We start from the raw sequence: 26,216 nt of genomic DNA on the forward strand, positions 1-26,216 counted from the left end.
ATTTTCTATTCGAAAGTGCGATATTCACTAGAAAACAAGCTTGCTTACCTGTTGATGCTAATTAAAATTTTCAACTAGACTTTTTTTGTGCGCTAAAATTCGCCATTTACAGTTGAAAAGTTTAGGTATTTATTACCTTTCTCGGGGGAGTTTCGCGCACCAAACAATTCGAATCATTCCGTTGTTGGCAGCGTTTGTTCACTGTCCTTGCGTATAGTTAATTATTTCGAAAGTTTGGTATGTAAAGTGCTTTGTTGGCTGGTCCCGGCTGCGGTCCACCGACTGCTGGCAGCTAATGCACACGGCTTGTTTTTACGAGCTCTGGGAAGAGCAATGAAAGCTGGTTTCAATGTTCTGTGCTACTTTTTTACACACTCGTGGAAAATATTAAAAATACAAATGTTATAAAAAGTTAGGTCCAGGCCAGGGATTTTGAAATTCCTAATTATGGAATAAGAACTCTCGTACATCTGACAGCACGGCTGTCATTGGCGTTTGAATTATCCACTTAGTCACAGTTTTCATTTGAGGTGTACCTCTCAACTAACACTAAATTCCTTGATAAATCCTCTTGCTCCTTAGGAAAACTAAGCAAGTTCACCTGATCTGACTAAAGCATCAAACAAGAAAAGAACTTTAATTGGGCAGACGACGAAGAATTTTTGCCGCAACATCGTTTCGAGCCAACTGCAAACAAGTGGATAAAAGAACAGCAAAAACTTGACATCTTATTGAAATCTCAGCATGTCAACTGACAAACGCAGTAAATATGTAAGTACACGCTGTGTATGTGTGTCGGTCAAGTTGCCGCCATTCATTTCTCTGCTCTTGATTCGGGCTTATTTTTCCGACGACCACCCTACTCTCAGCCAAAGCCGAAATGTTGCGACTGAAAGGTGCAAAAAAACAGTTAGCAACATAAAAATAACAAACATCTGTCGGACCCGGTTGGGCTTTGGCAGACAACAGCGGCAAAGTTCGTTATTCCGAGTGGTACATTTCTGTGGTTTTTGCCACTTTATTATTTTACCTCAGTTTCGGTGCCACCTTGATGCTGCGACACCGCCAAACGAGCGTTTCGAGAATTTTCTTTTCGGGAATGAATAGGATCCGGATCACATCGAAATGGAAGATGCCAGTCAGTTTGGTTTGGTCTAACTCCGGGAAATAAAATCTTTTTTTCAGCCATTTTTTTGTTGCTCATTTGTGGTTGCAGATTTTTCCAATGGGATCAACTGATTATAAATAGAATTGCGGGTCCAACTTTTTTCGAGTCAGAATAACTTCTTCGACCACAAAGCGTTAACTATTAAATAGCGTTTTATAGGAATTTTCTGCTTGCTCGAGTCGAAAATTACATTTGCATACAAATTACGACAACACGACGCAGCAATCTTGATCTACCTCCGGTTGTGGGGAAACTCTAAACTGCGACTGGAGACGACAACACATACCTACCTAAGAAGTACACTATGTAGAAGCGTACGGAAAAATAGAGCAATCCAAAAGCATTTCCACCCCGAACGGGAGACGAGGCGTCTTAAGTTGGGAGGTTTTCGTTTGGTAAAGTTATACTTCCCCAACGCAAGCCGTGTTTTCGATTGTGCACAAATAAGTTATTGTGTGCACGAGCTTGTTTACCCACTTTTTGTTTGTTTTGCTTTTTCGCTGAGCAAACGCAGCGTTGTAGTAACTTTGGAAGCGCGCATAAAATCATTCATTATTCAGCATATTGGGAAACCACTATTTAGCTTAAACACTATTTGCAGTTCATTTTAGCAGTCACTCGAAATAACTTCTGCTCGAGTAACAGCCCAATTAGCTAAAACCAATGCTATGTCGTTTAGTGACAGGAAAGGACTGTTTATTTCATAAAGTAGACAAAAATGATCTAGCAACGAATTTTAGTTTTAGAAAATGTGTCTTTAAAGAAATTTGATTTAGGGTATTTTCAAGCGTCTACGGAAGAATGCTCTAACTTTTCTTCTTATGAGGTTTTGCATAATACTTGACGTATATCTTTTAAATCGGTACTAAACCTAATTTTCTGAAACCACCATTAGAGTTTTCTTCTCCAGCAATATTGTGATTTCAGAGAAAAATTAGAATTTTGCGCTCCAATTGACAACCGCAACTGACGACCGAAAAGGACAATCTCAGACAGCACCGATAAAAATGCGACTCAAGAACTTGTTTGTTAAAGCGTATGCACTCTTAATTTACTTCAATTGAAATTGAATAGCATTGACTTAAAGCCGCCTTGATTCCTTGCCCTCGACTATGCAGCAGAGCCGCATTGATGTGGTTTGCAGTCAGAATGTTCTACGAATAAACTAGTTTTAATCCATTATTTGATGTTGCTTAAACAGTATGCAATATAACCACAGAGAACAGACATTCATGTTCATATAAAGAAATTTGAAAATCGTGTGTAAAAATTTGAATCCAAATACATTAATACACTAACGACATCTGTCTTGTGGTGCCCCAGTTGCATTGCATAAATATCGCTGTATCGATATTTTATCGATATCTGTGCTTGGTTTTTGAGCGACACGAGCGCCACATAGCGGGAGCATTACCACTTACTGTTAAATGACGGTTGCAAGTTTTTACACATCTTTTGAAAATAAGATGAACGTCTGTTCTCTGTGATATAACATAGTTTTCATTGACTGCCCGAAAAAAATTTACGATGTATTTGAAATTGAATCTATCGCCGACAATAATTTTACCATGAAAAACATTGTCAGTGACTTCTAAATGTATAAGAAAAGTGCCTGAAAAAATGCTGTTAAGATACATAACATCTCCCTTTTTCATGGTAAAAATGGCAAAAACAATGTTTTTTATTGTTTTGTACAATGATATTTAATGTAAAATTGATGTATTTACAATGCAAATCATAGTTAAATCATGAAAAAACTATATACAATTACAGCAACTTTCAAGGTTTTTTGATGTTTTTTTCGGGTGGTGAATGACTACCGGTTAAAACCTCAACAAAAAAAATGTGTCAATGAGATATACTATAATATGCCCCATGCAATAGCTTCAATGCCTCAGTTTAGCACGCGAAGTGAAATAGCACTTTAACACTCAGAAGTGAACGCTAAAGCAATGAACATATCAGCACAACTAAAGGTGAAGCATACCGCTCGGAGCTGTAGTGTAACAGAAAGCGTTAAATATTCAAGCAAGTTATACAATTTTGACCGTTTCTTTACCTAATACAGCTACTTATAGGTTCACTTGAGTTATTTTATTGCAAATACCAGGTAATAAACTTTATACACTAGTTATCAAACTAGTTATCTAACTTCCACACAAGGTTGATCCCATGAACCGCTAAGGATTCCCAATAGTCTTATATCTTATTTTTTGCATGTTTCCGAAATGGACTGGGGCGTTATGCCCAGGAGGGGCGTTTTATACATGCTTTTCTTAACGGCTGGTTCGACGAGGAGTGTCAAATGATTCTAGACGAGAAGAATGCCACGCGGGCATCGATGCTGCACAAAGAACCCGTTATAACGTGAGTCGATACACACAGAAATGATGACAGCAGCGCCGCCTAGGAAAGCTGGAATGTTATTTTTATAATCTGATGAAATGGAACGAAACCATCACTGGAGAACAGTATCGATTTCAATTCATGTGATTCAAGTAATTCGCAAAAAAAGTCAGATTTTTACTTGTTCCGTTCATCGTTCGATAGACTACACATGGTCACTTAAATTTTTTTTAATATTACATTATTGAAAATTTAAATTCTGGTTCCAGTCAAAATGACCTGCAGTACGTAAACTGTTGTTCGATTTTCGCTTTTTTTCGATTTGAATGAAACCCTGCGCTAGGAAGCTAAGTACAAAGGTATAGTGGGCTGATGGCGCTTCTCTCAAAACTTCGATCGACGATGCTGCTTCTAAATAATTCGGTGCTGGTTCTCCTCCTCCTCTGCAGGCTGACAAATTTTTTGATTCTTTTTTTAGGTGGGTGACCTTCAAACGACATGTTGTGCATATTTTGTCAGTGCAATTGGGAACGTTTTTATAACAATTCGATTTGAAATATGCAATAAGCTCAGGTGTAACCTTCGTAAGCTTCGTAGTTTTTCGCCAATTTGAGTGACCTGTTTTATTGAAAGGATTACAACAGAACCGCTTCCTATCACGAGCTATCACCGGTTTGATTACTTCATCGCCGTGATTTTTCAACATCTCGTAACACAAATAATTTCCACTCAGTCTGTTAAACCATAAACGTCAAAATCATTGTACTTAACCTAGGGCTGTTAGAAGATATCCACTCATAGCTCACACACACATCAACTTCATAGCCACACGATAGAAGATGTAGGTTAGGGTGGGACAAAAAATAAATTTTAGCTCCCATGCACTTTTCGTGTTCCTTATGGGTCCCATAACAACTGTGTAACTTTCCAGATCGATCGGTGAAACGCCTGATTTGCGCCCGACTTTTAAGTTTCCATACGATTTTATATGGGAAAATCCACTTTTTCAATACTTATTCTCCAGAGATGTCAAGTTGGCTCTTAAAAAAATATCAATACATGATATTTGTAGGAAATTTTCCTGGGAAAAACTCTTCTGAAGACCGCGAGGCGCTACGATGCTTGTAGAAACAGCTATTCACCCCAAACTGATTGAATGTCTGACGGACGGCTCACCATTCAAATTTTCCAGCAACACTGCTACGGCATGTTGCCAGAAAAAGGCGCAAATCGGGCGTTTCACCGATCGATCTGAAAAGTTACACAGTTGTTACAGGACCCATAAGGAATACGAAAAGTGCATGTGAGCGAAAAAATAACATCATCGCTTTTTTCCCATATAACCGTGTCCCAGTCTAATGTAGGTATCCCCTGCACATTCAACGGTCTCTCCGCTGCGTGGCGAGCAGCGCATGCTGCTATGTCGATCGCGCGGCGCTCGTTACAGAAAATTGGCTCGACGGCCATGTTTCTTTCGCGACACACTTCTAATTTATCGAATGTATCTTGTAGGATGTTTTTTCAGCTTTCTAATGGTGGTCTCAGAATTAAAATCGGTGATTGCCAACCTGTTCAAGAACGCGTTTTAATGATAAAATTAAAAATGGCGGCGAATTCAATATGGTCAAAGCCCTAGATGTTTTCTGTATAGTGAAATGCTGTTTGTAGAGGATTTTAGGACAAAATTTTGAAATATAGCTCGATGAAAATATACGATTTTCACTTTCCTAAAAATTTTTTCACCCCTTTGCGAACAAGGGGTCCACCAAATGAAACAAATTTATGTAAAGTTATTGATTTTTCATTGCGTTGAATTGAACGAAAATAAAAAAAAATCCAAGACCTCGTGTGGCCTGGTTTCAGCGAGAATTGTCGTAGTCTTAGAATTTTTGAATTTTGGATCAGTGGAGTAAAAGAGTGTAAAATGTTAGTCTTAATAATGGTATGAGTGGTATGCTAAATTTCCGCAAAATTGATACAGTTTTTGGATACTCAATTTTAAAGGACCTCTTTTCTCTACTTACCCCTGTTTCAAAAATCTGTATGATTTATAAGCTAAACACGTGTGCAAAATTCAATTCATAATGATCGAATTTAAAGCAAAGATCATTCGACACGGAAACGCGCTAGTGTAATCTCGCTTCTTGATAGAAACACGAAAAAAGTATACTGTGTATAATCGATTCATGAATTCATGTAATAATGACAATTTTTTTTTTCATTCAGATAATTATATTGTTTCTCTCACGAAGCGGAATGAAACAGAAATAATCTGATTTACTTTCCAGGAAACTCTAACATGGTTCAGATGATGATGTATTATTTTCAGATCGATACACGGAAAATGGTTCGGCAGATCATTAATGAATCCCCCCTACGACTAGAAATCATCAAAAAACGAATATGTCAATTTCCGAACGCGCCAGAAACCACTCAGTATTAAAAATAAATCTCTATAAAGTGACTACGCAGGGCGTGTTATTTACGCTCTTACAATGTTGTACATTTTGTTATCATTTTAATGTGCACTTTCACCATTGGAAAAAAATATCTTCGCTACATGCAAGTCAACCAACGTACACAGATAGAAAGCTCAGGCGTCCGTAAATTTGGACCGTGCACACTTTCAACGCTTCAGCGTTCGTAAACATTTCGCTCAGATTTTGCTGCCTCTGGTAGGGCATACAAAAAGCTCTGGTGCCGGCAATTTACGACCCGTGCGCTCTAAAATGTATATGTAACCTGTAATAGATACATAAAGAAGCATAATTCATGGCGAAACATAATCGTAAAAAATCATAATGCGGACAGAAGAGCCGCTTATATTTTGTCCGTCCACCCGTGTGGCCTGTGGGTGAGTGGGTGGTTGTCAGGAGGGTAGCACAGTTGCGTGGTTCCGATAGCGGGGAAAAGAAAACCACCATACCGTGCACCTGCTAGCGCCAAGGGTAACTTCTTCGACAGCTAACTGATTCGGGAGCTTTGTTTGCTCGCAGTCTAAGTGCATTACTCAACCTTTTGCCTTTTCTTCGTGCTCCGTACGGTTTTGTAGTTAGGTGTTAGTTTTTTTGGTTCAGTGCAGAGAAAGAACGTGCCAGGCTTCTGCTTCCATCGATTTCTTACATCTGCTAAACCACGAATAATTTAACAGTAGCTAGAATTTTCAAATTATCTCGATTGGCAAATTTCTTCGAGTTCTTAACAACGTCTACTGAAACGAAAAATTTGCAACAAAGTTTAAAATCTCCTTTTGGAAAAAGTATCTCCCACTCCACTGTGCTGACGCGTTGATGGCAGCGTGAAAACAATTGCCATTAAATTCAGGAAGCTAAAGGACAAAAGACACTGCGTCCTCGGTGCGCGAAGATAAAACTGCACTCCTCGGTTTGTTCGGTGTTTGCACGGACGTAATGCGCTGCTGAGCACACGGAATAAAAATATGCTGCCGCTCCGAGGCCAGAACTTAACTAGTGATTGCTCCTCGCTGAGAAAAAAAAGAGGTTATGGAATCGCGAGAAGGAAAACGCCACTTGATGACATTAGGGGGGGGGGGGGGGGTACATGATTACGAAAAGAGCAAAACAAATATAACCAACGGAAGCGCATCTATGCGAAAACGCAGTCATCGCTATCGAGTGGAAACACTGGAGGCTGGCAGCGTGGTGTAGGGCAGAAACTCTTTAAGCCACTGAAAGTGATCGTACACTGAAGTCGTAGTCGATTGTCGTCATTAAAATTTCTTGGCTGAAACTTTGGGGTGAGAAAGAGATTGAGTGAAGGTCTAATGCAGCGAGAAAAATTTTCTTGGATGCGAATGTCACCGGTGGGTAAACATCAATTTTATGGGTAATAAATTTTTCGTACACTGATTTGAGTGCGGATCGACGTCTATACCTAGGTATTCTATATACCTTTTTTCCAATAAGTTTTTTTTTAAGTAACGTACCTTAGGAAGCTTACAGTATAGCTACGAAATTTTAGAAATATTTAAGCTTAGTTTAACGATTTTGTTTGCCATAATTTCTCGGATTGCGAAGTGTTGTGATCAGAAATTTAAATTTTGGATACAAGAATTGTGGCATTTCAGTATTTTTGTATTTCAACAGTTTAACATTTTAGCATTCACTACGAAGCTCAAGTTTCTTACTTTCTTTACATAGAACTTCGAATATCTGATTATTTTTTTCAACAATTTGATCACGCTTACTTTGCCGAGAAATCGTTGCATTAAAACTCAATTTTAATTTACCAGGCCATCGCCCACAGATACTTTTTCATGTTACAGTCCCCCCACGATTATGGATCACTTAAGAAGATGTATGAATTCAAAATATCATTTCTGACCAATTTTATTGTTTATAAGTAATCTATAAATGTTTTCAGTCACAAAAATATGTAATCCTTCACTTCATTGAGTATTTTTTTGAATGTTTTGTGAATATTTCTCAGAAAATACATTTATTTCATAACTCACAAAATACACAATTATGGATCACTTTTGAGAGCGGTTTTAATTATGAGACAATTCGCATCATATTATGGATCAGCATATTAAAAACAGCTTTTGGCAACGAATTCATTCAATAAACCTTATTCAAATTATGTAATTTGAAGAAATAACATATTTCAAATCGTTATCAAGATCCCGCATGGCCTGGCCACATTTTATGTGGCTTTTGAGGTTGCAGTTAGATGGAGAGCTCAGGTCTGTCGCTCCCGAAGGTAGAAATGAACCATTGTATACGGTACACCATAACAGTTTCGCGCTTCACGTAGCTTTTCTGTCCCTCTTGCTTTGGGAAAAATATTTTTCAAAGGCTGATCACTGTTTAGCTTCCGTTTGGAGCTCAAAAGAAGTTGAGAGGGTGTTTTAAGTGGTGAAAATCACATTTGAATCGGAGTGTTCCATATTTATAGAGAACTATCTTGTCTCGGTCCCCATTATGGAACAATTAGAAAATAGCTAGTTTTTACAGAAAAATCGTTATCAACCATCAACATTTTGATGAATCGTGAAGAACTTACCTTGATCTTTGTGTATGAATTATTTTTTGCACGAGAATTAGCGATTATATCACATATGAACCTTATGAATAACGCTTCTTACGCTGATTGAGAAAAACGACAAACATTTTGATAGATTCTGGAAGACAATATTTTAAGCGTATAAAAAACACATCAATCTAGGAGTAAGAACGATGTTTTCCGTGTTCAAAGCTAGCAAATATGGCATATTTTACTGCAAAAATGTTACATGCCTTTGAACCGTTAGTTTAACTGAGTTAAATAACTTCAAACACAAAAGTGATCCGTAATTGTGGGAGTTCCATAATTGTGGGGGGAGTGTATACAAAGGCAGCTTCATAGCGTGGCATTATGATGCCAGTCGTTTCGATTCAGTTTTCCGTTTTTTTTCAATTCTCCTTCCGAGCGAAGAGGATTTCTCCGAGAATATGTTGCATCCTAATTGGATTATCGTGCAACACCCACCCCTATCATACCTAAAATCGGTGGAAAACTTCCGCCCTCAGGGGCTGTACTTTACCATTGTATAGTAATTAAAACTGTCGTGTGAATGGAAAACCCCTTTAATAGAAATGGTGTGTCCCATGCATGTGTGGACGGCGTTGCACCGTTCGGTCCGTGCTAAGAGGTTCCAATTTAATCATAATTATAGAAAAACGTGCTTTCTCCAGTCGTCTTCTGTGACTGGATATGAGTGCAGACACAGTGCCACCGCCGGCAACCGAGTGTATTTATAATTATCCCAAATGATAAGTTTCTCCAATTTGCCGGATGGTGGCACAGCCAGTCCCGAGTCCTGGTAGCGTGGTTCCAAGATTAGAGCAATGCATAAATTCGTATTTAAACTTCGCACTGCTACGGCAGGGTAGAGTAAGTGAGTGAGTAAGGGAGAAGAAAATTGAAATTTTCCTTTTACGCTAAATTCCCCGCTGTTTGGTAATTGTTCAGGGCTTTCGGGACTTACCTCCTTTCACGTGCACTTCGCGGCTCAGAATAGTGCCGACCAAGTTTTTTAATTTACATCTGCAAGAAAAAAAAGAGAACACAATAAGAAGAAAGAGAAGGAAATGTTGGAGGAACTTCAAAGATTGCCGAGCAGCCGGGAGCGGATGCTTAATTCGATTGTATTAGTTAAAAATTACAAGTTGGGCGGCCAACTTTTCTGATTAAAAAGAATTGCACTTAGTTTTTTTAGCTTCCCAAAGAATAGTTGTAAAAATGAAAGTACATGACTGAGCGATTTTTTTGCCTCTGTATTATCTATTTTATGAGGCATTCAACTTCGAAAAATTGTCATATCTGCTTCCAACTAATTTCATATATCTGCTGAATAACTATTGCATTACGCTAAATGCTAAAAAAATAAATGAAACCATTGTTTGTAACACATCTCCACTTCCAGTGTATCTCCTCAAAAAAAAAATTGAAATTTGGGACTTATAATAATCACAAGTTATCCTAATTTAGGAGACCTCTTAGTCGATGTTTTATGGCCAAATTTAAGTTGATGCCGATTGAGGCACGATTATAAGTTTAAAATAATTAAATGTGTATTAAAGATACGAACAATCACTGTTAACTCTAGCCGGTAATTGTCAGTCGTCCATCCATTCCAGTCTTCGTTCGGCTTTGATTTTACGTTTGAGAAATGGAATTATTTTATCTTGAAAATTTTAATAAAATCTCTGCATTATGAAAGAGAATGCATCTCAGTAGAAGTAAATAAAAAATAAAGCTTTGCTGGTGGCAGCAGGAACCGACGCTAACGTCGTCCCAACGGTTGTCCCCAGTAACTGCACCGGAAATGCCGCAAGAAATTGTGATTCTGGCTGGATACTTTTTTTTTAAACACAAGTAAGTGGCTCGTCGCTAGCCGCTAGGCCTGAGTTTACTGTTTTATGTGCGCGAGAATACCAAACGAGGCTGCCTTGAAATTCCACCTGATGCTAATGAGTGCGGACTGTGAGCGTGGGGCGAATGAACGGACCTGTTTTCTGCGGGAAGACTGCGCAACCTGCAAGTGACAAACTCTTTCTTTTCCACTTTTTCTGCCATTGTGATTAAGATTCTTTTGCAAAAACCAACGCGGTGAGTTTCTTTGACGACGCCGGAATTAGAAAGGATTATGCAGAAACGCTTTAAACGTGAATGAAGACGCAGCTACTTACCTATAAACCGTCGAGTGTATTTCATGACGAAACTTATCCGCAGAAAAGGGGTAGAAAATCAGACTTCCGTTTGGCGACGCGTAAACCAGCTCGTGGTTCGTCGTCGCTACCGACCATTCCATCTGTAAGAGAAAAAAAGAACGATTTAGTCATATATTTCAACTTTTTCCAAAAAGTTTTTACATTATAATATATTATTATAAAACTGTAAACGTCAACAAATTCTGACACATCGCTTATTGCAGACAGTTAATTTCTTGAGGATCGCCTCCAGCGACATCACGTCTGCCTTGGTTGGGTAACGGTGTTTATACGGATTCCAGTAACGAACCCTATTAGAGGGGATTTCGACTGTCATTAGAAGCTATAGCTCCAGGCTTTATTAAATCAGACTGATTCACTCGCCCGAAATCTTTCTCAGGTTTGGAAATGAAAACAGGCTTAAAGACTGTTGGCTGCTGCAGGGTTGAAACAGTAAAAATTTGTGTTACGTTCCAATTGTTCTTACATCATCATCAACGATTCTGATAATGGAAATTCATATGAATAAATCTGACAATACCATAAAAAGTAAAATGTTTCTCATGGATATGATTTTTACTTATTTAGTGAGAGTTTTTATACCCAAAAAATCATGATTTTTCGATGATGTACAGCACATTTTGGGTTTTGTCCCTTCTTGGTCCGAAGAGCTCACTGTGCGATGCGACGTCGTTGAATTAAAATTACCTGCTCAAATTCTTCTCGGTTATTCATTCATTAAAGTGATTTTATCCCGAATAGTAGTTTGTGTCAGGAAATCCACCTAGAGGTTGTGTTACTAATATGATATGAGCTAACAAATCTGTAGGTTATTCCACTGGAGCTGCTCTTTTAGACATAGAAAAAGCATTCGACAGTGTTTGGCATAAAGGTTGGATTGCGAAATTGCAAACTTTTAATTTTCCAATTTTCCTAATCAAAATTTTAAAAAATTATCTTACTGATCGAACTCTGCAGGTTGTCTATCAGAAATCAAAATCTGATAGATTTCCTGTCAGAGCAGGTGCACCTCAAGGTTCAGTCTTGGGTCCAGTCCTGTACAACATATTCACTTCAGATCTTCCTGATTTGCCTCCAGGATGCACAAAGTCATTGTTCTGCGATGACACAAGCATTTCCGTAAAAGGAAAAAGTCTTCGTGTCATATGCAGTCGATTGCAGAAAAGTTTAGATAGTTTTTCTTCCTACTTGCAAAAGTGGAAAATCTCTCCCAATGCTTCTAAAACTCAAATGATAATTTTACCGCATAAGCCTAGGGTTTCTTTCCTCAAGCCAAACAATAATCACGTTGTCAAGATGAATGGGGTTATTGTAAGTTGGTCTGACAAGGTTAAGTACTTGGGACTAATTTATGATAAAAAACTTATTTTCAAAGAGCACATTGAGAGTATACAAGCCAAGTGCATCAAATATACGAGATGTTTATATCCTCTCATTAACAGGAATTCTAAACTTTGTTTAAAGAACAAACTATAGATTTACAAACAAATTTTTAGACCAGGAATGCTTTATGCTGTACCGATCTGGTCAAGTTGTTGTTCAACAAGTAAGAAAACGCTCCAAAGGATTCAGAATAAAATTCTGAAAATGATTTTGAAGCGTCCTCCTTGGTTTAGTACACTCGAATTACATAGACTTACTGGTGTTGAACCATTAGAAGCTATGTCAAATAAAATTATTAACAATTTTCGACAAAAATCGTTGCAATCCTCAATTGCTTCGATAAGCTCTCTTTATAGCCAATAAGTAAGCAATTAAGTTAGTATGAGTTTACTTCCCCTTTTCTGACAAGTAGGTTTAAATCCCTACGAACGATAAGTCCTAATTGCGAAAGCAAACAAATCCTAACAATTAAAATTACAAATTTCTAACAGTGTTGTGAAGTCACCATTTGTGATTGGACACACATACTCATTATTAACTAATATTTATCATAAATACTTAAGCTACTAACCATTAAAAAAATAAATAAAAATAGAACACCTAGACTGCCCATAATTCAAAAATTGGCTAATATGCCATTTTTACCAAAATCGAGAAAACAGTTTCTCGTGGTGGTACACACCCTAAACAAGGTCCCTACGGAAGCCGATTGTCAAAAAATGCATTTGGGAAGGCAGCAAACGTGAAACAATTTTGGCTAATATCCAAAATAATTGAGAATTTGGCTAATATCCAATATCCAATATGAACCTGTGGCATGTTCACGAACCAGTGTATTATTACTGAACTGTGTTTCTTCTTACTTTCGAAAGTGTGTTGTAGCTTGGTGGTTACTGGCGACAGGTGAGCGATCGTAAGGCCCTTGCATCAAATTTGACTTTTTCACGAAGAATATTTGATGCTACAAGAATTTATTTGTTGTACTGCGAAACCCAATGATCAAAACGTGTGACTGTATCCTTCTGTCATTAATCTTTACATTTGAAAAAATGATATTTAGCTCTTTGATTAGGAGTAATATTAATGAAGAGAAGATTCAGATTTCATTTTGGGTTTGATGAGAAAAAATAAGAAAGTGGATTGTGAGATTACCATGAATAATAATATTTTCGTTATATTATTATATTGCTGTACGTAATAATTGTCTCGTCGTCCTATTCATCCTCACTTGTGCTTCCGTGTTGTTTTATTAAATTTATAACCATTTTCATCACCAACGAGTACGATATAATTCACATCGTATGGATACTAGCCAAATTGCACACCGTTTTGTCAACTGACCTTTCGTTTATAATTGAAAAAAACGGCTGCTGTGTTAAAAATACCTACGTGGCGGATGGAATTTTTCTACAGATTTCTCTGTTAAAACTCAACGGCAAGGTTCCAGCATATATGATGGGTGATATACTCAATAAAAAAGTTGTCCTGAACAGTCAAAATATGTTGTACCGACAAAAAACTTTCAAATGCGTTTTTCTCGATTTGATGCCTATGGCATATTAGCCAATTTTTGAATTATGGGCAGTAGAGGTTGTACCGGCAGATCTTTATCGTTTGAAAACTTCAACGTGAGGAAGATATTTCCAACTTTTCACGTCAAAAGGTGGAGAGCGTTGAAATGCGAAGTTATTTTTATGCTTTTTCGTTTCATTGTGGTTATTAAATTTATTGCTTTATAGTTGGAATGCTCAAAAGGGTTTAAACATGAATTGGTAAAACAAACTAGCTTCTATCGATCATTTTTGATCTGGTTGAAAATTTACCCAGATGTTCCTAGGGGCTAAAAGAACAATTTGTCTGGCCAGGATTTAGGCGGGTGCAACGGGGTCAAAGGCACACGAAAATATTTGCTCCGAACCTCCCAACACCAAGATCCGGCCCTGCATTTTGTGCCTTTTTGAGCATCAAGACTAATTTATGAAAAGGTTTATATAGAAAAGGTATGGATGATTACAAATAAATATTAACGGGACAGTGCTATGAATTTTCGTAAGTTTTCATCATCTAGATCACTCGTTACATTGTGTATAGTTAGCTGAAAGCAAGAAATACCTAATTCAAAATAAATTCATGGTTATCAAGGGATTTGATCAGCGTAGTTTTGTAATACCGCATCCTCTCAAAAAAATTAAATAGAGCTGAAACGGTTTGCTTGACTGCAATTATGTCTTTGGAACAGTTGAAGAGAGTAGTTTTGTCTTCCCAGAAAAATATATATAGTATGGTAAATAAAATTAAAAATAAAATACACAAATATAATTCTAAATATTCACGGTTTGTTTAATCGGTATAGTGTCTTCGGAAAAGTTGTAGATAATGATTTTGTCCTTCTATAAAAATCGGAAACAATATATTTTTTATAATTTTTGTTTTTCCAAGCTCAGTTAAGAATCGTTGTTCAGCTTACAAGTTTTCGTAGAATTTTTTCAAATTTTTTTCTGTCTTGCGTTAGATATATTTTCCTGGGAGGAAAAAAAATACTGTCTACAACTTAGCCGAAGATACCATGTAAATCAACCATGTTATAACTTTATATTTTTTCCTTCTTTAAAAAATATTTAATTTGCTTCTCATTTCATCATTATTAGACAACCATCATGTGAGCGGAGTATTTTGTATATTTCTCGAAAATAAAATAAAATTTCGAAGTTGAACTTTTTAAAAAAATTACCCATTTTTACATAAACCCTTTTCAAAAGTTTCTCGTGATTGTAAACAAGAAGAAACTAATAGCACAAGGTCAAAGGAACGCATTCGTAAAGTTCAGCCAAATCATTAATGACAATTAATTAACAAAAATTTTGAAATTGGAACAAATTCTATGAAATTGCTCTCTGGATTGGATTGAATTTAGATTGAAATGGATTTCAATTATACTAAATTTGCATAAGGGTTGGATTGCTGGATTGAAGGATTTTGGTTTACGTTGTATTTGTATTGGATTTGGATTGGATTCGAATCAGATTTGGAGCGGATTTGGATTGGATTTAGATTGGAGTTGGATTGGGTTTCGATTAGATTCGGATTCGATTCGGATTGGATTGGGATTGGATTTGGACTCGATTTGAATTAGATTGGATGGGATTTGTATTGGATTTTGATTGGATTGGATTTGGATTGAATTTTGATTGGATTTGGATTGGATTTAGATTGGATTTGAATTTGATATGGATTGAATTTGGATTGGACTTGGATTGGATTTGAACTGGATTTGGATTGGATTTGGATTGGATTTGGATTGGATTTTAATTGGATTTGGGTTGGATTTGGTTTGTAATTGCAGTGGATTTGGATTCGATTTGGATTGGATCTGGATTGGATTTAGATTGAATTTTTAATGGATTTGGAATGGTTTTTGATTGAATTGGATTGGATTTGGATTGGATTTGAATTGGATTTAAATTTGATTTGGATTGGATTTGGACTCGATTTGGAGAAGATTGGATGGGATTTGTATTGTATTTTGATTGGATTGGATTTGGATTGAATTTTGATTGGATTTGGATTGGATTTAGATTGGATTTGGATTTGATATGGATTGAATTTGGATTGGATTGGATTTGGATTGGACTTGCATTGGATTTGAACTGGATTTGGATTGGATTTGAATTGGATTTGGATTGGATTTCGTTTGTAATTGCAGTGGATTTGGATTGGATTTGCATTGGAATTGGATTGGTTCTGGATTGGATTTAGACTGGATTTTTAATGGATTTGGATTGGATTTTGATTGGAATTTGATTGGATTTGGATTGGATTTGGATTGGATTTGAATTGGATTTTAATTTGATTTGGATTGGGTTTGGATTGGATTTTGACTTGATTTGGATTAGATTGGATGGGATTTGTGTTGTATTTTGATTGGATTGGATTTGGATTGAATTTTGATTGAATTTGGATTGGATTTGATATGGATTGTATTTGGATTGGATTAGATTTGGATTGGACTTGGATTGGACTTGAACTGGATTTGGATTGGATTTGGATTGGATTTGAATTGGATTTGGATTGGATTTGGTTTGTAATTGCAGTGGATTTGGATTGGATTTGCATTGGATTAAGATTGGATCTGGATTGGATTTAGATTGGATTTTTAATGGATTTGATTGGATTTTGATTGCAATTGGATTGGATTTGGATTGAATTTGGATTGGTTTTGGAGCGGATTTGGATTGGATTTAGATTGGAGTTGGATTGGGTTTCGATTAGATTCGGATTCGATTCGGATTGGATTGGGATTGGATTTGGACACGATTTGGATTAGATTGGATGGGATTTGTATTGGATTGGATTTGGATTGACTTTTGATTGGATTTGGATTGGATTTAGATTGGATTTGGATTTGATATTGATTGAATTTGGATTGGACTTGGATTGGATTTGAACTGGATTTGGATTGGATTTGGATTGGATTTGAATTGGATTTGGATTGGATTTGGTTTGTAATTGCAGTGGATTTGGATTGGATTTGCATTGGATTTGGATTGGATCTGGATTGGATTTAGATTGAATTTTTAATGGATTTGGATTGGATTTGGATTAGATTTGGATTGGATTTGGATTGGATTTGGATTGGATTTGGATTGGATTTGGATTGGATTTGAATTGGATTTAAATTTGATTTGGATTGGATTTGGAATCGATTTGGAGTAGATTGGATGGGATTTGTATTGTATTTTGATTGGATTGGATTTGGATTGAATTTTGATTGGATTTGGGTTGGATTCAGATTGGATTTGGATTTGATGTGAATTGAATTTGGATTGGATTGGATTTGGATTGGACTTGCATTGGATTTGAACTGGATTTGGATTGGATTGGGATTGGATCGTACTCGATTCGATCGATCGATTTGAATTGGATTTGGATTGGATTTGGTTTGTAATTGCAGTGGATTTGGATTGGATTTGCATTGGAATTGGATTGGTTCTGGATTGGATTTAGATTGGATTTTTAATGGCTTTGGATTGGATTTTGATTGGATTTGGATTGGATTTAAATTTGATTTGGATTGGGTTTGGATTGGATTTGGACTCGATTTGGATTAGATTGGATGGGATTTGTATTGTATTTTGATTGGATTGGATTTGGATTGAATTTTGATTGGATTTGAATTGGATTTGATATGGATTGATTTGGATTTGGATTGGACTTTTGGATTTATATTGGATTTGGATTCGATTTGGATTGGATTTGGATTGGTTTTGGATTGGATTTGGATAAGTTTTAGATTAGATTTTGATTGGATTTGGATTTGATTTTGATTGGAATTGGATTGGATTTGGATTTTTTTTTCATATCATTTATTTGATACGGCACAAACACAATTCAATGTTTAACGGCGCCAATTATATCTGATGACTTAAAATCTTAAAGCTAATTTTCATCCTCGCTGCCGAGTACGAGCTGAAATTAAGTCTATCTTAAAACTAGCATGTATTTTCAATCAGTGTTTAATAGTTTGATGGTCGTCTGATGCTCTTCGAATGGCCATGAATGTGCAGCATGTATGGGTTTGTTCTGCTGAGCCACGATGTCATGAGCTGGAACGGGGGATTGTAATCTTCGGGTCCTGAAGGTATTGTGCGTGGTTTTGGTTGCTGGTTATGGTTATGGTTGTTGTTCGCTGGTGTGCAAGTGGCCTATGGTATGTACCGCTGAGCCAAGATATCACTGAAGGCCTCGGGTTCTCAGGTCCTGATGAATTCGTGTGGGGTGCAGTTGTTGATTCCAAAATCTCTGCTTAAGGTTCAAACGTGTTCTTGTCGTTTTGTTGGGTGTAGACGGAGGGGAACGGGACTAGACTGGGGCATGGATGGACTTTAGGAAAATGTATATAAGGGTCATGTAGGGTATGTCACGGATTTGGATTTAATTTGGATTGAATTTGGATTGGATTTGGATTGGATTTGGATTGGATTCGGATTGGATTTTGATTGGATTTGGATTGGAATTGAATTTGGATTGGGTTTTGATTGGATTTGGATTTGGGTTTCGATTTGTATTTGATTTGGATTGGATTTGGATTAAATTTGTCTTTTATTTGTTTCTCTTTTGGTTTGGATTGAATTTGATTTTTTTTGAAAATGTGAATAAATTCTGACACAGTGGCATATATCTCGAATTATTTTCAAATTTTTTGAATTAAAATTCAAAAAATTCGAGATTCTTTTAAGAGCTAGTTTTTGTTGTGTGCAAATCATTGGTCGTCAAATATCTTTTTCTCTTGGTCGAAAGGTAAAATGTGAGTAAATTATGAATTCTACTAAGGCTTAATAACAAAAGGCGAGCTCGTCGCCTTAGGTCATAATTTCGAATCTTAGTAGCAGTTCGGTAGCAGAAGCTCCCTCCCATCCCACTACTTGACCCTTTCCTCATGCCTTATTCCAGAAGAAAGGTCCTCTTTTGGCAGTTATAATTGTGGATACTTGGAGGGGTAACTAACGAGGCTCAGTAGAGAAAATCAGTTTAGTCAAGTTTAAGTATAAAAAAATTCGTCACTTGCCCCGGTGACAGTAATTTTCCTTTTCATTATAGTCGTTAAAGATGCACAGGTAAACTCGGTCTTTAATAACAACGATTGTAACACTCTCTATTTTCCTTGTCTAACCGAAGAAAGATGGTAAATGTATCCCAAATTAGCCATTTCACATGACCCTTCGTGCAATTTCACTAGTTCAGATCCATCACAGAGAAGCAACTACGAAATGTGTGATCGGTTAAGCTCAAATCAAAAACTCAATTCTTTTAACGTTTCATCACAATATCGTTTCCAGTACCTGGTATGGAGTAAAAATCTCTTTTCGACCAAGTGAAAAAATACACGTAACCACCAATGGAAGGAGATAGTCGTGACTAAAGTTAGCCACAAACACAAAACGCACTTGAATGTTGCTTTAAGTGCTTAATGATGCTTCAAATTAGTACGAATCGTGTCCGTGTATATCTATTAATCCTTACAAGCAACTAGTGAAAGTCTTTTATCGCCCATAAGGCAACAATAAAGAAAAGTCCAAAAGTATTCTCTCAGAATGCTACCAAACTTTTCCACATGTCTTTTGACTATCGTATATATTCGCTGTGATCCTGCTGGTACCTTGATGTGTTGTTTTTATGTACATAACTTTTAGATGTGTTCAGTTCCGACTAAAAAATTCGTCTTCCGTTAAAAAGTATTCACAGGCAACGTCTTCCGATGAGTTTTTGTCTCGCAGACGGCACGTATTTAGGTTTTCCTAGAAAATTGCGCAAAACTTTCTTGTACGATTTCTTTCGACTGTTTCGACTTTATTTTCTATGGTGGATGCGTCCACAACCAGGGCTGTAATAAAAAGTATTTTATCAACTTCATATTCCGTAACGATATCTTATTTTGTTATTGAGCACATTTTTTTCGACATAAATGATCTCGGCGATGCCAGCACAGTTTTTTATCATAAACTAGCCTAATATACCCGGCCTTGCTCGTGTAAAAATTTCCGCTTTTTCTATAATTTTCTATGTGTCCCTGTCCATACATTTTTCCAACCCATCATTTCAAATAATATTTCTATTTTAGTTATAAACTTGCTTATATACCACATTTCGTTGATAAACAATCGATGCGGAGGCATTCCAGCTGGGTCGAGTGAGTTCAAAAATTCCGTTGGAAAATGGATTGCCTCATCAGCATCTTCGACGGTATCGATTAACTTACAATAAAATCAAATTACATTGAAATTACATAATCAATAGCCTAAGCTCCCCTCTATTGGTTAAAATTATTGCTTGCTATGTCTTCTCGTTTTACTTTTTTTGTGTAAACAATATCAATATCATCCTTATAGTTTAACATCAGTCTTCATGAATTAATTAACAAATTGGAGATACGTGGACTATCTTCACATTTTCCTCAAGTTTTGAATAACTTCCAATGCAGAAAAACAACCTTCACTGTACCAAACGTTCGGACACCAATTTTCGGTTTTGGGGAGTCAGCTCTAACCTATGAATCTAATATCGGGGAGTATTTGAATATTTTTCTTCCTGAATTTGAAAATAGCGTTGGACGCCCGTTTTCTGAACATAGTTCTCTTTCTAGAAATATTGACATTATTTAACCATTTTACTCAGTTTCACACAGCTTGACAGAAAGCAGAAATCGCGGAATCGATTTCAATATTACGTCCAAGCCTTCTTTTTCCTTTCCAGAAAATGTAATTCGCCATGCACGATTTAAAAATTTGCGCCGCAAATGAATATTTGGATTCTGAACGTCATCTTAATATCGAAAATATACATATTGCAGAGCATATATTCGTTTTCCATAAAATTCTGAAACCGGAAGTCGCCATATTGAATTTAAAAAATGTCGTTGGACTTTTATTTCTGTTTTCTAAAGGTCATCCTGGTTTCGGAAATACCAATGTTTGGAGGTTTGTAAACGCTTTTTACAGCTTACCAGAAACTAAAAGTCGCCATCTTTGTTTGAGAAAAACATCGGACATCATAATCCGGTCCCTAGACATCACCTTCTGGCCATGACCGACCGAGGGCAAGAAAGTTATCGTACCCTTTCAAAAAGTTTCCATAGGGCACTAAAAGGCCTGACTTTTTTATAAATTAAGACCCCTCCCTCTTTGATAGCTGCCCTTTTCTCTTTTCGACATCATGTTCCGGTCTCTGGAAATCAATTTCCGATCTCTAGACAGACCAAAGGCCTATAAACTATCGTATTCATTCAGAAAGTTCCCATAATGCATGAAAAAACTTGTTTTCCTGACCAATTAAGACCCCCTCCTCCTTTGGGGGTTGCTCCCTCCTCTCCCTAATATTTCTATGACCACTTTCTCTGTCCAAAGAACACGTATGCCCAGTTTGGTTAAAATCGGTACAGTCATTCGAAAGTTATGCCGGAACATACATACAAAACTTTTTTTTTTTTAATAAATAGCTGGATTTTAGGAGCTCTTATCTTATTTGATCGATTCTCTTAACCAAATTTTTATTCGGTAGTAGTTGAGCTCCAGCAACTTTTCCAAACTGATGTTTTTATCCAAAATGCTAGATTGGACTCTCTGTTATCAAATTAGGCAGTAATATATCAAGAAATCATTCCAAAAATGGATCAAAGCAGGTTGGATGTTTTGAAACACTTCTCTAGAAACATTTGCATGAAAGCCGATTTTTGGCTGCAAACAGACGTCACTACGTTTGAAAAAAGGCCAATATATGGAAATATATGATCGATTTTCGTATGACGATGTCATTCCGATTCCGAAAATACCCATATTGCCAAGTATATAATTCAATTATTATTTTCTCAGATTACCAGAAACCGGAAGTCGGCATACCAAGTTTCAAAGTATCGTCAGACACCGATAACTGGTTCTTAAGAGTAATTTTTGCTCCGAAAATATTATCATTGGAGGGTTTGTGAGCGTAGCGTTTTCCACAGTTTTGAATGGCTTCCCAGAAACTGGAAGTCGCCATCGCGAAAATCATCAAATTTCATTGAAAGGTTTCCATTATTTATGAAAGTTTGTTACTTTTGACCCCCTCCTTCTTTAAGGGTGACCCCCCCCCCTATCCAATATTTCTATGACCACTTCCTATGTACAAAATACACGTATGCCAAGTTTGGTTGAAATCGGTTCAGGCCTTTGAGAGTTATGCTGGAACATACATTCATACATACATACAAAACTTCTCTTTTATATAAATAGATGAATGCTTCGCGGTGAAAAGTTATTCTTAGCCGGAAACTGTATGGCAGCAGAAGGTAAAATATGCCAGTCTCGCATTGGGCTCTTTTAGGATGTCGTCTATGCATTCTTGAGAACAAACATATTTGAAAATATGCTTTTTGTTTTTTTTTTTGGTTTTGTTTGGAATTTTTTGTCCGATTGCTGGTGATTGGTTGTTGTGTAAATGCTTTGCAATAATTAACTGCACAGAAGGATCTTAAACGCAAACGCAAACTTTTGAATGGCACTGGTCAACACAGCTGTCCCTCAAAAGCTCAAACCGAAAAAAAATCTTTCATTTAGCTATTTAGCTAGCTATTCAACCATTCCTGTGAAGAAAACTGAGAAAAATGGTTACTTGTAGCCCAAAAAACTGTTATAATTGTGAGTTATCTCAGCGCTAATATTAGCAAATTCCCTACGTGGAATTCAAGGACGTGCAGTGTTTTCAAGTTTGAAGATAACTCAACAGTCGTTGCTATTTTCCGCGAATATACCCCCACGGTTGGCATCATCATTGCATCATTATTTGTTACCAGCTTGCTTTGTCTACATTGAGCTTTATTTGTCCTTTGCTGTATTTTCGTTGATTGACGACAATAATTTCCTATTAATTTTTCGATTCTCTGTGCTCATCTTCGACTTCCTGCCAGCGGCTTAGCAACCGTGATCGTGATTGGCGTAGCAATCGTTCGTTACCGGCTCGCAGCCACTCTCTATTGGCATCAATACACGCGCTTCTATTTATTATGGTTCCGAGCTGCTCGGAAGCTTACTGGAACTTGTATTGAAAAAAAAAAGGAAAAATATCTGTGAATCTTTTCTACCCTGAACTTTGTTTTCCGCTAGACATAAACCCCTACTGACAGTGCAGATAATTGACCGTTTTAAGTCGGTCTGAGCGACAGCTAATGTAAATAATTAATTGCATCGTAGTTATTCGCGAGCCATTTTGATGCTAAAATGGGATATTTTTTGTCGAACGTCAGAAATGAAAAATAGAAACCTATAAACCAGTCATCCTAATAAAAAAATAAAGTAGCTGCTCCGACATAGGAACTGCTCGAAAATGGAATTTTTCATCGCTCTCGCAAGGCAATTGCAAATGAAGGGTCTTTCCGATGTCTGAATCGCTGTCGCACAGTTAGCAAGCGTAAGCAAACCCATATCAAGGGCCCTTATCTGCTGGTGGCACATATCTACTGACTCCTGCTACGTTTGTTAATTTTGTTCGGCTGTCGTTGGCGTTGGCCAAGCAAGGGTACGGTAAAGTGATTGTGACACATCGTAGAGCGGCCTGCACACTAGACATTTGAATATCGGATCCTTTCGAAGGTTGGAAGTTTACTAGGGCGGTGATTGAAGTAGAAATGTTCTGAACAGGTCGAATTCTTACGATGCTATTCTTGTTCAACGAAATGAAATGCCTCTTTTTTGTTGCTCATACAAATTGATATCAGTGCCGAGCGGGCAGCGGGGGTGCGGTTTGGGATTTGAATTTTAACCAGATGCGGAAGAAACAAAATGATGCTTTCGGTGCGAGAGTTGCCAATGTTAAGACACGCGGTGTTACTGGCACAACGTTGGAAAAGTTATAATAAAAAAAAAAATTATTTGAAAGTTAGAATAGTAATAGTAATACAACACAATAGAAAAGAAAGGAAAACGCTTGAAGGCAATTCAGTTTCGTTTTGGTACACTCGAATTACATATGCTAACAGATATCGAAACATTAGAAGCTATGAAAAAAAAACAAAAAATATTATCAAAGCGTAAATTTCGCAAGTTCTGTAAAGAGTTTTTAGTCGGAAACTGAAAAGAAATCATTTTACAGTATGTATTGGAAGAGAAACGCTATTAACTTTTGAATTTCCAACTCGTTTGTACATTGAAAGAATATTAAAAAATCGCTTCTCGTCACCTTTGCAGTGGAAACAAATAAAAGTGAGATTTGGAAAGAGCTTTGTAGCAATAATGGTAGTATGATAGAGGGTAGGTCAGCCGGTACAACGGTTGTTATTAAAAATTAAAAACGATGTTGATTTTTTTCAAATTTTCTGAGTTTTGACATTCTTTGTGTGATGATATAATATAAAATATAACAGGAAAATCGTCTTTCTTCAACTATACTGAGGTATGTTCTGTAAAAGCCGCAATGAGTATGTAACGTTTTAGAGGAGCTAGTAGCTTTTAGACAATTACATCTTTGACAAACATCTTTGAAAATTTGGTTTTACATCTTTGGAAATTTGGAATTGTTTCACTGTATTATACAAACAAAAAAAATTCACCGAGTATGAATACATTTCACCTTAAGGGTCAACAGTGGCGCCATTTTGAATTTTTGAAAAACCGGAAATTTTCAATGTTTTTTCGACGCCATTTTGTTTCAAAGTCAAAAATAAAAATTCTAAGAATTTGTCCACAAATTGGCATTTTCTTACCCATCTTTTAAAACAAACAAATCTCAAATCGGACAAAGGCTGAGCTCAAAATGATGATTCTACAAAAACGGTTTTGGCATGGTTTTAGTCACAGAGCGAAATAGTATCGAGTGTGTATGAGCATGAATGGTAATGCGCTAATATCTAATTGTGGTAGTTAAATTATGTCTTATATTGAAAAAAAAGCCTCAGAATCACGTGAATTCAAATTGTTATTGAATATTTGAGTATCTCTTAAAATCTTGATATTACACTGAATAGATTTCAAATAAGCTTAGCTAACGTCGAGATAAACCTATTTTAGTATCGCAGGGGAATTGGAGCAAAATTGACTTTTTGCTGACATATTACGTGGATCAGACACCTACCAATCGATTTCTGAGACTTTTTTACTCAATATAAGACATGATTTGATTACCACTTTCAGATATTAGCGCATTACCATTGTTGCTCATACATACTCGATATTATTTCGTATTGTGAAATATAGACTGTTCCGAAAATTTTAAATACATCTTCTTTCTTGAATAAAACAAAAATACAGGATTTTTCGGGTCATTTTAGTCTGAAATATAGATAATAAGTGTTTTCTTTCCAGTTTCAACTCAAATTGGGATTATTTTTCGTAGGATACGCGAGTTCTCTAACTTTCCTCTTAATACTACTCATAAGCTTTTGCACAGTGTGTTCTCCGACCATTTTTACCACTTTTAGCCAATCTTTTTTAAATTTTTCAACATTGTCCGCTGATTTGACATATTTCCTCAGCTTTGCCTTGGTCAAAGCCCACAAAGTTTCAATAGGGCGAATTTCAGGGCAGTTTGGAGGATTCATCTCCTTTTGGACACATGTGACATTATTTGTTTTAAACCACCCTAGTGCATCCTTAGAGTAATGGCAGGAAGCAAGATCGGGCCAAAAGATTGGAGGATTGTTATGCTGCTTAAACATGGGTAACAACCTTTTCTGCAAACACTCTTTCACGTAAATTTTACCATTCATTGTGTCATTCGTAATGAATGGACGAGATATTTTCCCACATTCACAAATGGCCTGCCAAACCATTACCTTGTTGCCGAATTTTTCGGTGTAAATGGCTTTCACAGGTTCAGGGACATCCTTTCCCTTCGGTGATGTATAAAATTGCGGTCCTGGCAGAGTCTTATAGTCCAGTTTTATGTAGGTTTCGTCATCCATGATAACACACCCCATTTTTTTGGTCAGAAGTTTGTCATAAAGCTTCCGAGCTCTCGGTTTCACAGATTCAGCTTGTTTTGGATTTCGTTTTGGCTGCTTCTGCTCCCGACGGGTCTGCAGACCCATTCTTCCCTTGGCACGCATAACGTTACTCGCCGAGGTTCCAAGCTTTCTCGCCACATCTCGTACTGATACTGAAGGATGCCGCTTGTAGTATTCCTTAACCATTTTGTCCATTGTGGGATCAACAGGCCCGGGTTTTCTACCACGTCTTGGGGCATCAATAAATGTGCACTCTTCACAATACTTCCGCAATGCGATTTGAACTGCTCCGACACTTATACCTTTTTCTCTGGCTAATTTTCTTATAGAAAGACCACTCACGGTGCCCCATTTGTGCACAATTCGCTTTCTTTGCTCGGGAGAAAGGCCACGCATTTTCAAAATTTCGCACTAAATGTTAGAAAAAATGACAGCATCTGTTTCTTTTGGATGTAAACAACAGGACGCAGCCAACGTTTGGTTGAATACTGCACGTTATTTGAAATGACGGTTGATCGTAAATGTGTTTATAATTATCGGAACGGTCTATATACTCAAACCATGCCAAAACCGTTTTCGTAGAATCACCGTTTTGAGCTCAGTTTTTCGTCCGATT

General features: G+C 36.9%; 1 protein-coding gene across 7 annotated transcripts in view; it reads right to left on the minus strand.

The window, feature by feature from the left end:
• LOC129725998 (cell adhesion molecule Dscam2) overlaps positions 1–26,216 on the minus strand; it is a 300,505-nt gene that overhangs the window by 136,728 nt on the left and 137,561 nt on the right. For all 7 annotated transcript variants that reach the window (XM_055682511.1, XM_055682509.1, XM_055682508.1 and 4 more), the window contains exons 4-5: positions 10,708–10,829; positions 9,504–9,562 (exon numbers count right to left, since the gene is read on the minus strand). In XM_055682511.1, coding sequence (XP_055538486.1) covers positions 9,504–9,562; positions 10,708–10,829 — 181 coding nt within the window. The remainder of the gene's footprint in view (positions 1–9,503; positions 9,563–10,707; positions 10,830–26,216) is intronic.

This window comes from Wyeomyia smithii, chromosome 2, assembly GCF_029784165.1.
Source record: "Wyeomyia smithii strain HCP4-BCI-WySm-NY-G18 chromosome 2, ASM2978416v1, whole genome shotgun sequence".
Classification (NCBI taxonomy): Eukaryota; Metazoa; Arthropoda; class Insecta; order Diptera; family Culicidae; genus Wyeomyia; species Wyeomyia smithii.